The sequence below is a fragment of the Gymnoscopelus braueri genome (assembly GCF_963280865.1).
Source record: "Gymnoscopelus braueri genome assembly, chromosome: 13".
In the NCBI taxonomy this organism is placed as follows: Eukaryota; Metazoa; Chordata; class Actinopteri; order Myctophiformes; family Myctophidae; genus Gymnoscopelus; species Gymnoscopelus braueri.
In genome coordinates this window covers 9762182-9779679 of record NC_137615.1, presented here as the reverse complement: position 1 = coordinate 9779679, position 17498 = coordinate 9762182, and the positions used below count along the sequence as shown (strand labels likewise).

General features: G+C 42.6%; 1 protein-coding gene across 1 annotated transcript; it reads left to right on the top strand.

Moving 5' to 3' along the window:
* The first annotated feature begins 378 nt into the window (after positions 1–378).
* fastkd5 (FAST kinase domains 5) lies at positions 379–6681 on the top strand. The gene is made up of 2 exons (XM_080447126.1): positions 379–511; positions 3278–6681. The coding sequence occupies exon 2, from the start codon at positions 3287–3289 to the stop codon at positions 5771–5773; it is 2487 nt and encodes an 828-aa protein (XP_080303252.1). The 5' UTR covers positions 379–511; positions 3278–3286; the 3' UTR covers positions 5774–6681.
* Positions 6682–17498: the final 10817 nt, after the last annotated feature.

Sequence of the window (17498 nt, the reverse complement as noted above, 5' to 3'; positions counted from 1 at the left end):
TGAAAAAGTTGGTTCAACATTATGCTCTCCCTTTACTGTCAGAGGCTGAAAAAGCACAAAGGTACTGCAGTACCAATACAGCCCAGGAGAGGCCACTATCATTCCACGAAAAAGAAAATAAAGAAAAAAACTAAAACAAACAAATAAAAAAACAAACAAACAAACACACAAAACATGGTGAGCAGGGGAAATTTATATCTGGTGCAAATGTTATTCTTTTTTTACTTAGATTATATTTAAACTACTATGGAAATAATAACAACAATTTTCAATATACGCATGGGGAGCCTTTACATTTGTACTGTTCCCCGTGTGTCGCCTTTTGAAGTTTGACCCAGCAGAGTTGCCGTAGCGTCAACACACATACGACCTTAGCATACAGGAAGCAGCAGCATGCTGCATGCATAGAGTCATAACCATAATCCTTATTTTTAACTATATAACACATCGGCTGTATGGCTGCAGCAGCAGCAGAACCTCTGCCGACCTCAACATTCTATAGTACATAGCGGTGAGTTATTCATCATAAACATACATTCATATTTGTCTCAGTGAACGAAAGAGAAAACCAAGAAAATATTACATGGGTTGAACGCCGGCTGGCACAGGGAACTTTATGATGCTTAATTCCTTACAAATATCTTTAGTTATCCCATTTGAGGTGATGGTAGTGCGGTTATTATTTTGTTAATAGAGATTCAAGGCCAAACTATAATTCTAGCCAATGGTACAATATGTGACTCTTCATATGCTAGGGTCGGTTGTGGAGTTATTCTTTCTGTAATTTGAAAGGTTTAGTAACTGACATGGTTTAGTAGCTCATTTTAATGGGTGATGGTTTGGTTTCTGGTTTGAATGAAGTGTGGTGATTCAGACACAACTGATATTTCTGCATTAGACTATGTCCTCACACAGCAGACAGAGGTCAGTGCATCTCCTCCATTCACTCAGACTCCAGGCTAATTCCGAAAAGACTAATGTATATTCAATCATTTATTTAAACTTAGCCTATGTCCTTGGCAGTATCCTGCATGCTAACATTTAGCTCTCTGGGCATTGAAGTACTGTGGGCATGGTAACAGATAGGGACATCTGGGCACCTCGATGTAAAAGTTGCTATTTTGTCCAAAATGTTAAAAAATATAAATTGAAAAATTGTCTTAAGTGATGTAAAGTATACCTGATGTGAACATGCACAGTACATCATTATCAGACTTAATTGTATCCTTCAACTTCTTGTTTATGCCCCAAAATGACTGGATGTACAGGTTTTGTAGCAATTTTAGACATATTAGACCTTAATTGTCGAATGTTTAATCATGTTTTAATCATGTATACTTTACTTTACTTAAAAGCATTTCCCAAATATATGTATTTTTTTTAACATTTCGGGAAAAAATAGCCAATTCAACACAGAGGTGCCCACTCTTCCTTGGTGCCCACTTATCCTAGTGTTAACGGCTCTCTGAGCATTGAAATACTGTGGGCATCGCCACCATGCAAATTTAGCATGGTGTTGAATTCTTTACCAATTAGTAACTTTTTGGCACTTTGGCCTCACCACGTGCCCTTTGTAAAGAGGAATGCACTTTTACATTCTTAAAGTTGCAAAAGTGGCATTAGTTTTTATTTACTTATTGATGTTTCAGAATGGATACTCTTGAGTGAATGGAGGTGCACGGGACTGTTGTAAAACGTCCAGCAGCCTTCACAGTTCCCACTTATCAACATGTGCAGTTATGTCCATTAGAACGATGGAGACTCAATTCCTGTCTGCTATTGCGGTGGTTCTCATCAACCGTCTCAGGCCGCGACCCCCAACAATAATCATATTTGAACTGGGGACCCCCCCCCCCCTCACCCTGACAAGCACTTGAAATTGTAGGAGTTGAGGCAATACATTTTGTTTGACTCTGTGCCACAGATACATATTGTGAAAATAGCCGATGTATAAGCTGTGAGCTTGTACATTGGCTATTTTCACAACTCTTTCTTATATTATTTGACAATTTGGCCAATATTTGACCAGTTTTCATAGTATAGTATAGTTTGTTGATTACTTTTGAAGCAGTAATGGTATTTTATTTTGTATTTATTTATGTATTCAAAAGGTCTTAAAAGTCCTTAACTTGTCACATAACTGTCGTCTGGGAAACCCCCCCCAAAATCCCGACCCACAGGCATTTTGAATCAGCACTAAAACAAATGTTTCCTTACAGTGCCATCTTCTGGTGCAGTTTGGGAAAGCATGAAACCTTTCCTGCATGGCTTAGGCTATAATAATCAATAACTCACTTGGTGAGTGATAATGGGTTTGTAGTTAGTTTCCAATAATTTAAGACTTAAGTCATGATTTATGTTCATGACTAATAAACCAATTCATTATATCGGTTCATTAGTCTGCTAAAGATATACCTGTGTGACAAAATGATCAGAGGACAATTTGTTGGGCTTTTTATTGCAGCTACAGTATTCTTATGCTTCATCCTAGATAGGCCTGTCACAATATCACAATCGTCTAATCACAATATCATTTGAGATAGTCGTAATTATTTTGCATAATCGCCATAATCGTTTCCATGTTGAAAAATGTTCATACATTTTCAAATATAAAAAAGCTCTACAAGCTTACAACACGTCACTTAGTGACCATACATGGAGATATGTTTGTTTTTCTGTCTGTCTGTGTCCCCATATATGGATATCGCTGCTGTATCTGTCTGTCTTTGTCCCTTTTATGCCCATATATGGAGATCCCTGATGTCATCGGCATATACAGATGCCCATAAATGGGTATATAGGGGTAATGGGTATATTAAGCGGTATGCCCATATACGGTCACTTTGGTCGGTTGGTGGTTCTGTACAATCAGATATCCATATATGCCTGTGATACGTACGGAAGGTTTGTAGTTGATCGGTCCGACGGTTCTCGAGATACGTGAATGACAGATACACACTCCAACATGCACGCAGTCAGGCAGAGATTTGTGTAATTTATACTTCAATTAGACTGTCATTAATCATATACTATAATTAATATAGTATAATTAATCATATACTATATATATATAATAAATACTGAAATAGGATGTACAGTTCAGTGATTCTGAACCAGAAATTAATAAATGGACAGACAAACAGACAGACAGACAGATAGACATTACCTTGCCATAATTGCAATGTGAATAATGTGAATATTGGTGAGCTATCTGTCACTCTTAGCCCAAATGAATAGACTTTCTTTTTAAACTAAATCCTTCTCTTTTGCCTTTTAGACAGAGTGTATGTCTGCCTGGGAGCCCTGTCGACACGTGGCCAGGCTGCGTCGTCTCTTCCCGCTGGGCAAAGGTCTCCTCCGGGCGCGACCTCTGCACCAGCTCCATGGCAGACCTGAGGCCGTGGGCGATGAGCAGGAGGAGGAGAGAGAGGTGGACGAGGAGCTGCAGCACCATGAGGCGGCAGCCGTACCAGGTAGCTACAGGCTGCAGTACAACCCCCTGTCCTACCCTCAGTTCACACGGGAGACCAGATCGTCCAGGAGCGAGAACAGATCGTCCAGGAGCAAGACGGAGAGTGAGGACGACGAGTTGTGTTTGTCCACTCTGGCCGGTGCCTTTAGGCAGCAGAGCAACCACTACAGCGTGAGTTCCTCACGGTGGCTTTCCAGCACCAAAAACACCTTGGTGGATCTGGCCTTCAGCAAAGCCTCGGAGGAAGAGCCGCCATCACCGCCGTCATACTCCTCTGACGCCCCGCAGCCTGACGTTAAGGGTGACCCGCGTGCCTTCCAACGGTGCCGGCCAGAGTACGCCTCCATGACCCTTGACCTGAGCTGCCGCCCCCACCCGATCAATGCCGAAGAGGCCTTCCTCCTTCTCCACAAAGTGACCGTTCTGAAGGGCAGCATGGATGCTGCGATGGTCACCGAGATCCTTCAGGAGCTCGGCCACGTGCACACGAATCAGACCCCTCTGGTGAGGGGCGACACGCGCTTCATCATGCTCCTCCGCTACGCCGTGGAAAACCTGCAGCACTTCACAGACACTCAGCTCCTGCAGGTGCTGCAGGCGTTCGTGTGGCTGGGGCTGCCGTCCAGACACAGCATGCTGGGGCTCTACGAGGCAGAGCTGAGCTCCAGGGCCGGACAGATGGGCCTCCATCGGCTGCTGTTGGTGGCAGACCTGTGGCGCTGCCTGGGGAGACAAGTGCCTGAGTTCCTCAAGAGCCTTTATGACTCTGTGAGCTTGCATTTAGGACAGGTTGGCGTCCCAGAGCTGATCCAGTTGTTATATGTCATAGGAGAAAGCAGGCAGTGCCCGGCAAACCTGGTCCGTCCCGTAGAGCAGCTCCTGATGCAGCACCTGTATAAATTACAGCCTGAGGAGGTTGGCGCTGTGTGCCTGGGGCTCTTTAAATCCCAGATGTCACTCCCTGAAGCTGCGGTGTACCGCCTGGTGGACAAGGCCCATTCTGTGGTGGCAGACATGAGTGACTATGCCATGGTCAACGTGTTGAAACTGATGCGTTTTAGCTGGCTCGATCACATGCCGTGGCTAAAGGCCATGGCACGAGAAGTGCCCCGTCGGGCCCCCGAGATGGGCGTCCAGGGGCTGATGCACGTGGCGCTGGCCTCCTCTGCGCTGCATTACCGCGATGACCGGGTTCTGAACGCCGTGGCGGAGAGATTGCCCTCACTGGCGTCGCACTGCAGGAGCAAAGACTCAGCGAAACTGCTGTGGGCCTTTGGCACGATGGGAGTCCTCCCCAGCCAACACCCAGCCCTCTACTCCAGCCTCACACACGCCATGAGACAGAGGAAAGCAGAGTTCCAGCGTCACCCTGAGCATCTTCTCACTGGACTCCTTGGTCTGGCCTTTGTCTCTGAGCTCCCAGAGGACCTGCTGGAGTTGGCCTTGAGCCCCGAATTCATCTCCCTAGCGACACAATCCTCAAAGATGGACCTGAGGAAAGACCTGTTCACGTTGGATGGAACTGTGGGTCTGGAGCTCCCTCACTGGACGGGGCCTCGGCTCGGCCACCAGCTGAGGGAAGAGGTGGCGGCGATGCTGTGGGAATACGCCCAGTCTGATGTTTGTCTGAAGCCGGAGGTCCAAGAGGCAGAATGTGCACTGCAGGATCTCCTGGGAGGCCCGGAGTTTGTATCTAAACGGATGATCCTCCCGCACACCCGCTCTATCGACCTGGAAGTTCATCTTGACCCCGCCGGACGGCCAATGCCAGTGAGGACCACGTCCCCTAACACCAGTTCATCCCCAGGGAAGAGTTTATCGACTGCTCCTTTTCATCACGGCTGGGAGAAAACCAACACGGGTGTTGTGCTCACCGAGGAGCTACTGGCACAGCTGACAAAATCCAGAAATGCCACCCACCAGTCAAGCACCCCTCCTGCTGTTCAACGACCACCTCCTCTTCGCAGGATAGAGCCAGTAGAAGGAGGAGAGGGGGTATTCAGGGTAGGAGCGGTGGACTTAGCCGAATGTACTTTCTCCGGGGTTCACACCAAACCCGACCACAGAGATTCCCCCAAAGCGGCCTCGGTCAAGCTAGCTGTCCAGGCGTCCAACAGGAGCCAGTACTGCTACCGAACCCACCAGCTTATGGGTCTCCATGCCATGAAGAGGAGACAGCTGCAGCTGACTGGCTACAGGGTGGTGGAGCTGCCCCACTGGGAGTGGATGCCCCTCCTGAGGAAAACCCGTGCGGAGAAACTAGCGTACCTGCACTGTAAGATCTACGGTGGCCCGGAGTGACGGCTGTAACTGTGTGTGTGTGCCTCTTACTGGGGCTCTTGCTGATTGTTGTCAGTGATGTGTAACATCATAAATGGTGACTCGCAAATGATTGAATTGTAAACTCTGTATCAGATTTGAGTTCATCCGAGTCATATGTGATTTCTGTTGAAATCATATTTTTGTTGATGTACGACAAACTATCCCAGACTAACAGAAAGCCTGTCACCTGTTTATACACTTACACTAGTACACGTTTCACCTGTATTCATGTATTCTGAATGACAGTTAAAATTACTCTTTGCAGGCCTAACACCTGGAATTGAGTGGGTTCTCTTGCCAGATTTGCAATGCTTCGTGGCCATAGGGTCTTTGGTTCATGCATAAAACAAGATCTTAAGTTAAGTTGCTTTCCACATAGGGAATCATATCCCCGGTTGCTGTATTTATGATCATTAAGTTATCATACATTACTACAATAAAACTATTTAGAAACGAATGCAACTGGAAAATTATTCATGGGAACCCATGAAGCATCCTGTTGTTTTGGTCTTTGGTATTCACTGCATAAATCAAATTTATTTCAATGCATTAGCGCACACAACACACCGAACTAAAGTGTGATTCTGCCGTCGTCTCTATTATGACAACTTTAGGTGCGATGATTTTATAAAACGTGTTGAGAAAGGATTAATAAGTTACCTTCTGGTGTCAGTATCACATAGAAGCACTAGGAATGCAAATCAAATGTTTTTGTATTTGTCCCGTTTGTTTTGAGACAGTAGGAAAGGGTCGGGGGCACAACTGGTGGGATTCAGTCCTAGACCATCTCTGGTTACCTGAGAAGGATTTGCTACCATTTCACCGCTCAACATACCATAAGTATGTTTGTATTTTACCACGTCGTCCAATAAATGTGTCATAACTTCCATGGTTGTTTCCTCATGATATTCTTAATGACAGTAATGCATTCATAGAAGAGAAGTAATGTTTATTTTTTTACTTCAGTGACAAACCTCTGGTGTGCAAGCAAAATGGTTTTCTTGCCCTGCGTGTAAGTGATAATTCAATTCAAGTCAAACTTAACAGCAAAATAAGTCAAATACTGGAAATCAAAATATACAAAATAGTGTCACTTCTGTACAAATATACATTTCATGATATAGCAACAGATTAAATGATACAACACAAAATGACATGTAAGAGTAAGTAAAGCTTTGCTTCATACCAGCGCAGTGTGGCCTTGTGGTCAGAGTATCCGCCCTGAGACGGGGAGGTTGGGGTTCGATCCCTGTCATTTTTAGATTTGAGCTAAAAAGCATTATTTTACACTTTGGGCTATTCAAAAATAGCAGATATACAAGCTCGTAGCGCGGCACCGAGTGCCGTACTACGCCGAGCTTGTAGATTTGCTATTTTTGAAAAATCGTGAAAATGTGTGCAAATCTTTGAATATATATATATTTTTAAAGCGAACATTTTTAACTCAAATCTTTGCTTCTTGGGGGGTCCCTGGAAAAAGATATTTTGATGGGGGTCCGCGGCCAAATACATATAATTTTGGGGGTCCTTGACATGAAAAAGATTGAGCACCACTGATACAGAAACGTGTGTTTTTCAGAATACTGTTGAGATTTAGGAGACCTGTAGAATCGGCTTCAGGTCTCAATGGGTTAAGTCGATCCTGCTTGTCACCCAGCATCATGGGTTGGATTGAGTCATGCTAGCATTGTGTCCAGGTATTTGGACATCAAGCTGCCTTATGCTACAGAAACAGGAGAGAACAGGCTCCTGCCCTCTGGGTAGCAAGCAGTGGTGGAAGAAGTAAAAGTGCAAAAGTATATTGGCACCAAAAATGCTACTTAAAGTACCAAAAGTAAAAGTACAAAAAAGTTAGAAAATAGCAGATCTACAAGCTCACAACACGTCGCATGGCGACACGTTGTGAGCTTGTAGATTGGCTATTTTCAAATAGCCTAGGTACAAAATAGGGCTAAAGTGGTTAATGTATGTTTTATAATATAGTAATTTATATCTATCTATATGTAACTAGTAACTAAAGTTTTCAAATAATTGTGGAGTAAAAGTACAATATTTGCCTCTGAGATGTAGTGGGGTAGAAGTAAAAGTACTGCAAACTGGAAATACTCCAGTAAAATTGTACTTCAGTACAGTACTTGAGTAAATGTACTTTGTTACTTTCCACCACTGGTAGCAAGGCTTAATTAAAGCTATGCTTCCATGAGCTGGCAGCAATATATCACAGGGTAATTGCGATTAGTTATATGCAAGGGTCCTCCTTATTGGCACCTCAAACTAGCTCCCTATTCTGGGGGCGATCATTCGCCATGAATAGATCTAGAAGCTCATATGTCGCGACAAGACACGTGAGCTTGTAGATTGACAATTTTTGGCAAGGACTTGGTATAGAGGGAAATATTAGCAGACCTAGTATAGAGCCCTGGGCGACTCTGAACAATGAAGTATAAAGGGTTTAAGTGGTTAATCATAGCACCCCCGCTGAAGTGTTCTATTGTCTAACAAAGCATGCATACTTTAGAAATAATGGTGTCAGAATGGTTAAAATGCTCTGTAAAGTCTCCATCCAATTTAAAATGTATTTGAAGTTATCTATCTTCCTCGAGGTGAGATTGTCCAGAATCACAGCTTGTTTTAAAGAGGTCCCATGAACCAGATGGATGGAGTGAATCATACAGAGAATCATGTTTTCAGCCAAGAAAGAGGCTTAAACACCTGTTGGACTTTAGCCACTATCGGCCTAAAGTCAAGTGAATGGCCACTCAATTGCATCAGTATGCTTATCTCAAAGAACACTTAAATTGTCCTAATGATCCGTTCCAGATGGCACACAAGGCACTTTCATATAACACACATAAACCTAACAGTGTCCTCTTAAGCTGCACTACAGCTGTCTTCGTGTCCCTTGACCATGAGAGATCTCATAAATGCATCCCAAATGCCAAACCATAATCCTGAAGGCTTCCATAAGGCTCCACTTGTCTGGTGTTCTTAAGAGGCTTAGCTACGCCACACACACACACACTTGTGCATTGTCAGCTACTATAACCAAAACATGAATGCTAACTTGGCTATATGGTAAGTAAGTCATGCCGCCACAATATAATAACAATACTAACCACACCGAGGATCAGGCTAACTGGACACAGGAGAGAGCAGCTTGGCAGGGATAGACACAGTTGCACATCTATAATCAGAATGTAAAATAATGGTAATATTTGATTAATATGATTCCAATTCTATGGAATACAAAGTGTACAATTCACCCTCTCTGGTATTTCAGTTTCAGCTCACTTTTCGAGTGGCAACTCCTTTTCATACTGTACATGCACATCTACCCATGCTATTAATATATGACAGTGCACATTTATGTGAATGTGTGACCCCTTAAAGAGACTGGGAGTGCAGTACATTCTAGACACTGTGGGAGGAATGATATATTTACTTAAACCCTGTATACTGCATCATATGACACATGGCAAAAATAGCCATTTTCACAATTGTTGGTGGAAGCAAACAATGTATTGTTTTGTAAATATTCTACTACATGCCTGAAACTGGGACCCCAGCCACGGTTAATGCGGTTAAAGTTTTATAAAAATCATCCACTGGCTGGCACTAACAGCTTTAGTGGAGCATTGTCTTCCTATTACTGATTCCAGTACAGCGAGGCAGGGTGTTCTGTTGTGTGTCAGAACATAAAGACCCAGATGCTCAGCCAGATTGTTCCCTGAACTCATCCAACTAATCAGCTTTACGGAGGAGGAGGTGTGAGCAACCAGGTGGAGTTGAGTTGGCTGAGGGAGGCAAGTAGATCTCATATCTGACACACTTCACACTTCACAGAGGAAGGAGAGAACGGATTCTGGAAGAAGGGGAAAAAAAGTGTTGGAAACTGATGCTTTTTTTTACTCTGTCAGCAGATATACTCCAGTTAGCTACCTTCACCTGACCCTCGATCTTCACCTGAGCAAATTATGATGGCAGAGTTGCGGAACGTTCAGTCTTTTGCTCAAGGACACTTCGGCAGGACACGAGGAACCAAGAGGAAACGACTGCAAAAATCATATAGGTAGGATGTCATGCTGCTTGGCTGTGTTGTTTGTAACCCTGGTGTCACTAGTATATCTATTATTTCTTGCCTGTTTTCTCGAACATTCTTTGAAAATATTGTATGTAGGCTACAAGCTCACAACGTGTCATGATGCGATACGTTGGGATCTTGTAGAACTTTCCTTCTTTTCCAAAACTTCTTGAAAGTAGGGTATGAGCGTTTAATGTGTTCTTTCTTTTTCTTTCTTCTGTTTCACTCCACTGCATATATTTTCTGCTCCACGTCGGGCACATGAACTGAGCCGAGCTGTTCCAGTAAAACAACCACAGCAGTAACATCTGTTTAATGTTTAATGACACCTGTCTTTTTGGAGTGACACCGTTCCTAAGAGTCTTGTTGTTGTTTTGGTGTGCAGTTTTTAAAGTGTTACTGTACGAGGTCGAAGTGAAGTGAATGGTCCCCTAGTACAGCACTACTACTCTGTGGGATGGGAGAAACGCTGGTTCTCTCGTGATTATTATTATTATTATTATTAGTAGTAGTAGTATTAGTATTATCATTAGTAGATTTAGCAGACAATTCTACAACTTTAGGTGGGGGGATAACAGTAGAGGGAGTGAAACCATATGAGGTTGGAATAGTCATTCTTATACATTCTCTCATTGGGGTAACAACTTCTAGCTGGTGAAATGGCAGTGCACTTAACCCTGGGCTGGAACCCCCTCAAGGACCCCTGGGGTTTCCCACCCAGAGCCCATTCTTAGCACCACTGCTCTCTTCTACCTCATTGCTGGTTTAAATCCATCGTTCAATGATCCAGGAGCTGGAAGTTGAGAACTCCAGATAGCCAGGATGGCTGGATGTGTGAAAGTTTCCCACCTGGTGGAGATGTTTACCACAAAAAATATTTGAAAACTTTAGTTACTACTAGTTACTTTGTAGATTTAGATTATTATTACAAAACATATATTACCCAAACGGGACATTCTGCATAATGAGTACTTTCTGCTTTTGGTACTTTAAGTACATTTTGATACCAATACTTTTGTACTTTTACTCAAGTAAATGTAGCATTCCGGACTTTTACTTAGTATTTCTGCATGGCAGTATTTCTACATGGCAGTATGGATACTTTTACTTAAGAAAAGAAATGTAGTACTGTGTTACCATTCTCTCCTTGTCTCACATATTGGAATGTACATTTTCAGTGGGAGGCTGTTTAACTTTGAAGCTCTGCATTGTTTTCATTGCACTCTACTTGTGACCATTTACCCTGTTCTCTGTTGACTAGGGTTCATGCATTTACTCAGATTTTACCCTTGTAAGTCCCGCTGGATAAGACTGTCTGCGAAAATGCTTGCTAAATACCAACAGTACATTGAAAACATTTAAAATGTATAATAGTGTATGTGTTTGTGTGTGATAGGTATTGTATAGCCTTACTTCCTTTCAGAAACCACAGTCCCATATCTAGAAGCTTATCTAAAAAGATAACACTAATGTATACTCATAATTGGGCCAGTTAAACAGACTCCAACAGCCGATACTTTCACAGCAAACTTTATTTCAATCGGTCAGTAAGTTCACACGCTCAAAAAACCTGCTAAACCATCGTTGCCACCAGACTACTTGTTCATTTATCTGGTAGTTAACTGTGTACATCTGTATACTGTATGATAACATTCTATTATTGCTATTAGAAATAAAAATGTGTCAATATCTTTTCCGTCCTGTTTACACCACTAGTAAATTAACAATAATAATTATAATAATAATGATGATAATGATAATAACAATAATAACAATAATAACAATAATAACAATAATGGAATTATTTTATGCTAGCTAGTTAGATATTAAAACTTCTGTTTTACTGATAGTGTGGTGTTTTTGTTTACAGTCTGAAACTATATCAAATTACCAGTTCTAAGTCCCTTGTGATTGGGTGTATGTATACACACATCACTCTACACACTTTAGCGGTAACTAATCTTTTAAGGACCCCATTGATTACAACCATTCCCTAATCCCTGCCTTGGGACTGACGTAGGTGAAGGTGAAATCCCTTCTTAAAACGGGACAGGAGATAACACTCTACTATGATGTCAGTGTAATATGACCAAATGATTAAGCCGTCACCATGATAGAATGTGATAGCGCAGAAGCCACACATGTAAATTATCGATTTGTTGAAAATAAATTAATACAAAATAATCTCTCCTTGCTAAAAAGGTGAATTAATCATGCATTTTTTTAGACCCCTATCCAGGACAGAGAGTTAAGTGTTCTATAAAATATTTAGGTTCAAAAGAGGTTACATCAATTGACAAAGCAAGACACTTAATTATGTGAGAACTGAACAAAGATTGTGTTTACAGAGGCAAGCATTGTGTAAGGCCATGTAGCTAAGGACTTAATACAAAGAATATATACAATTCTGTTTCAATTGTATAGTGTCTATTGTGCTCTGAGAATGGCACATCATTGTCCTTAACATTTGTGAGTTAGAATCTTAGTTAAAAATTCTACCTAAAAATGTAATTTACTTTTTACTTGAGAGTAGGAGAGACTGGGAGACCCCTGCTACTGAACTTTTACGGTGATTACTATCAGAATATAGAGCTATTTAACTTTATTAAAAACTTTTTTTTTAATAAAAAAAAGAGAGAAAAGAATATCCTTTAATTTTTTTGCAATAATTAAATCTCGGCACTTATTTAAGGGGTCTCGTTTTTATTTTACAAAAGAATGTGCCAATTTCACACCACCAACACTTTCCACCCTCTCTCGTGTCTCTAGCTTGGATGTGGGCAGCAGCAGGCCATCGGGTCCTACCCTCCTGGGGCCGTCGGGCCTCGTTGTGCAGTCCAGCCTCCATCACACCCAGCGGAGGGAGTCCTTCCTGTACCGCTCAGACAGTGACTATGAACTTTCACCCATGATCAGGTCAAGCAACACCTCTACTGGCAGTGACGTGTAAGCACCGTCTTTTATGGTTCCGATATTTGTTATTGTTTTGTTTTGTTTTGTCTGTGTTTTGATATCCCCCCCCCCCCCCCCCTGCCCCCCCCAGGTTTATTTAACTAAGGAGTCGTTTTGAACTAAGGAGTCCTTTTATTTACCTTTTTATGTATGAAAAAAGAATGACAGCCACATTCTGAAAAACTGTTGTTGACCTCAAAATAACACTTATACTGTATGTATATTGTTTAATGCCATAGGTCACATTATCTCAAGTCTGATCCAGACCTGAAAATAAGTCTTTGAAATATTTTGATATTTTGTTAGGCCAGGTGTGCTGTCACGAAGGTTTGAGTCTGTCATTAGTGGAAGGTGAGTGATGATGAAGCTTGCAAGGCTGGCTAGTCTATTTAGATTGACATTCAAGTACATCCTTTACCCGCAATGCAACACACTCTGTCTCTCAGGTATCATCAGCCAAGTGCTCCAAAAAAGCTAACCGATAATTAGTGAAATAAAACAGATGGAAATGGTAGGCTGTACGCTTATTAGACTGGTTTGATGCTTGTTTTGACGCATGCCAACTAGTTAACTAGTGCGTAAATAGTGCTGGCTAAAACATGCTTTAACAAATAAGGACAATTGAGAACAAACATATGTAATCATCATTTGGTTTAAGAACAAACATCTCATTGGAACATCGTCGAAATCATGACATGGATGAGACATATAGCCTGGTCGAAATCTAACATTCTACATGTTTGGTTGGACTCAACTCAACTCAACTTTATTTATAGAGCACATTTCAAACAACCACAGCTGCCACAAAGTGCTGTACAGTGCATAGGTAATAAGTAAAACAGTAGCTAAAAACACAGTATACAATGACAACACACAAAACAAGAAAAACTGAGGGGGGGGCAGCACAGGGTCAGAGGTCTCATGCTATGTTAAAAGCCAAAGAATAAAAGTGCGTTTTAAGAGAGGATTTAAAAATGGCCAGAGAAGGGGCTTGCCTAATCTGCAGGGGAAGGTCGTTCCAGAGCTTGGGGGCCGCGACCGAAAAAGCTCTGTCCCCTCTAAGCTTCCGCTTCGCCCTCGGAACCTCCAGCAGCATCTGGTCAGCTGACCTGAGGGAGCGGGCAGGAGAGTAGGGGTGGAGGAGCTCAGAGAGGTATGGGGGGGCGAGACCACTTAATGATTTAAAGGTCAAAAGCAGAACCTTGAACTGGATTCTAAAGTGCACGGGCAACCAGTGGAGAGAGGCGAGGATGGGAGTTATATGCTCTCTCTTGCGCGTGCCAGTTAGAAGACGGGCAGCAGCATTCTGTATTAACTGGAGGCGTGCAAGGGAAGATTGACTGGCTCCAAGATAGAGGGCGTTACAGTAATCCAGCCGAGAAGTAATAAATGCATGGATTACTGTCTCAAAGTGCTGTGTGGTTAAAAAGGGTTTTACTTTGGCCAGCTGTCTCAAGTGAAAAAAGCTAGACTTCACCACTGAACTAATTTGGCGATCTAACTTAAACTCGTTGTCCATTTTAAAACCCAGGTTGGAGACTGTTGGCTTCACAAACTGAGCCAGGGGGCCTAGATCAAATGGAGGGGGGTTACAAGAACCATTTGGGGCAAACACCACCACCTCAGTTTTCTTTTCGTTAAAGCTTAGAAAGCTTAGTGCCATCCAGGCTTTAATGTCGTCCAGGCAAGAGAGAAGAGCTTTAGGAGCAGCGTCTTTCTTCTTCAGGGGGACGTAGATCTGGCTGTCATCAGCATAAAAATGGAATAAAATGCCATGTTTCCTGAGGATGGACCCTAGCGGCAGGAGATATAAAGAGAAGAGCACCGGAGCTAAAATTGAGCCCTGTGGAACACCATAGGACAACGGAGCCGGGGAGGATTCTGAGCCAGCGGCGCTGACAGACATGGTTCTGCCTGTCAGGTAGGACCTGAACCACCCTAGCGCAGTGCCACAGATACCCACTAGGTGCTGCAAACGCCAGAGCAGGACGTTGTGGTCCACTGTGTCAAATGCAGCCGTCAGGTCCAACAGGACGAGAATGACATAGTCGCCCGCATCATTTGCTAGGAGGATGTCATTAAATACCCTTACTAGGGCGGACTCGGTACTATGCCGGGTTTTAAAGCCAGACTGGAAGACCTCAGGGATATTATGCTCCTCTAGAAAAGACTGGAGCTGGGCATAGACAACCTTCTCTAATATCTTAGAGATAAACGGCAATTTCGATATGGGCCGGAAATGAGCCAACACAGTGGGGTCGAGGCCTGGCTTCTTAAGCAGTGGTTGCACTACAGCATGTTTAAAACATGTGGGAACAAGACCAGAAGAGAGACTGCCATTTATGATTTATAGTACCATGTGTGCTATGCTAGGGAAAACCTCTTTAAAGAGGCGGGCCGGGATGACGTCGTGAGGTGAACCTGAGGCCTTCATGTGGCTGACTACATCCTCCAAAAAGGACAATGTTACAGGTTCGAAAGAGCTGAGCACGGCGGGACATGGGACACAAACAGAGGGGTCAGAGGCAGGAGCAGAGATAAGGGACATTTTAAGAGATGTGTCATCTTACCAAGTTCATCTCACAGAAGGTCAATCTTATGTGACATCCGCAGTGAGGCTGTGTTTTCCTCAAAACATGGTGTTTGGTAAAAGTCAGTATGCGATACATTATAACTAAATTAATGTTTGAACTATAAAACATACATATATTATTGGAAAGTTAATACTCTCCTCTGTTTTTTACAGCTACACAGGGGATCTAATAGTTACACCATTTGCACAGGTGAGTTTTGCTGCATGCAGGGCTGGGGCTTGGGTATGTGACAGTGTAATAATTCAGTTCTGCAGGCTCTACAGTAAGAATACAGTACATATACTGGCCCGGCTTAATACACAAGCTTTAGGGCTGCAACCCGGGGCACCAAAGAAAAGAAACGGTGCCGAAATACAGTCCGGGGGCTTCTGAAATAGTGCTAAATCGGTACTGAAAAGCGTTTGCAGCACCCCTCACCCCACTGATGAAGTGGCCGCAGCTGGAGCAGTTATCAGAACTGCCATTTGGCTATCAGTTTGGCTTTCAGTGGTGGTAAATCTTATTTTTTAGTTAAATTTAGTTGGTTTGTTTTGGTTTGCCCCCCTATTTAAGCCATTGTGGGCAGGAACCCCTATTTGTAACTATACCTTTCAAGACGGGAACCCCTTTTAGGGTTCCTGTTGCTACGTACAGTACATAGCAACATACATCTTTTGTAATTTTTTTATAAATATTTTAAGTTTTTCAGAAAAGGTCAGGATTTAGAAGGCGTTTTTAGAATCGGCCGGTACGTAGTTACAGGTCAAGATTTCTCTTTTCTTTTTTAATATGCAGCAGATTAATATTTCACAGCACACTGAGCACAGCAACAAGTCCCACTTCAGTGTCAGTGCCATATTACACACAACCAAAATACCGGCACGTTACACGAATCCAGGCTGGAAGACTATTTGTTTTTCTTTTTTTAATGTGGTACTGTAAGTGGTTTTGCAGAATCACACAGCTATGGCATGCCAAAAAAGACCACAAAAGAAGACAAAAGAAAAACGAAACTAAAGCTAAACCATGTTTGCCAAGTTGATAGATGTAGCCTATTTTAAATTAATAACGCTTTCATTTGGGGTCCTGGCCTGAAGCGTCAGGTCCCTGGGCTGTAGAAGCTGCTTGGTATAAGAAGGCCCTGGTGACATATACCAAAGTATTTCTAAAATCACTAAACTACTTCATCTTTAAGATTTACAAATAGATTTACTGTGAGTATTTATAGTTGTAGTAGTCAGTAGTATTATTAATTGGATCTCTCTGTACAGGTACTCGCTAGCCTGAGGACAGTACGCAGCAGATTTGCTGCTTTGGCCAACTTACAACAAGACAGAGTCTCAAACAAGTAGGTATATCTCTCTACTCTCTCATGTTATGATGCCTCTCTGAAGCCATTAAATTAATAATAAAAAAACACAATTTTAACCACTTAAACCAGGGGTCTTCAACGTTTTTCAGGCCAAGGACCCCTTAGCTGAGAGAAAGATGAAGCAGGGACCCCCACTACATATTGGATTCATGTTAAATGTTTGTTTTCAGACATTTAACCACTTAAACCCTCAATACTTTGTAAACTTGACCTTTGGCTTGGCACTTGGTCTGCTCTGCTCTTTTTCCCTCTACACAAAAAAAAACTATTGCGGATCTACAAGCTCTGTGACACGTTGTGAGCTTGTAGATCTGCAATTTTTCGGCCAATGTTCCCCCCAGAATAGGGATGCGAGGGTTCAAATGGTTAATGTAAAAATAAAAAAAAACAAGTCCCTATCACACAAAGATTTAGTGCCCACCCTGCAGTATTTCTGAGGATCCCTTAGGTGTCCCGGACCCCCTGTTGAAGACCCCTGACTTAAACCATATATACTTAGTTGACCGAAGCCCCCCAGGGCCCTAGATCTGCTAGAATTTCCATATTTAGTCTACAACAAATCTCTTCGCTTATATAGCATATCTACTTGTAGATCGACTATTTTCGTGAATGTTCACCCCAGAATTGGGACCCTGGGGTTCAAAGGGTTTTAACCTATGATTAGATATTGTCTCTTGGTCTGAACCACATCTGTGTTTTTCCAACACTTTTCCCTCTTCATCTTCT

What these genes read in the sequence shown, in the direction of transcription:
- fastkd5 (XM_080447126.1), top strand. Translation starts at nt 3,287, where the DNA reads ATGTCTGCCTGGGAGCCCTGTCGACACGTGGCCAGGCTGCGTCGTCTC.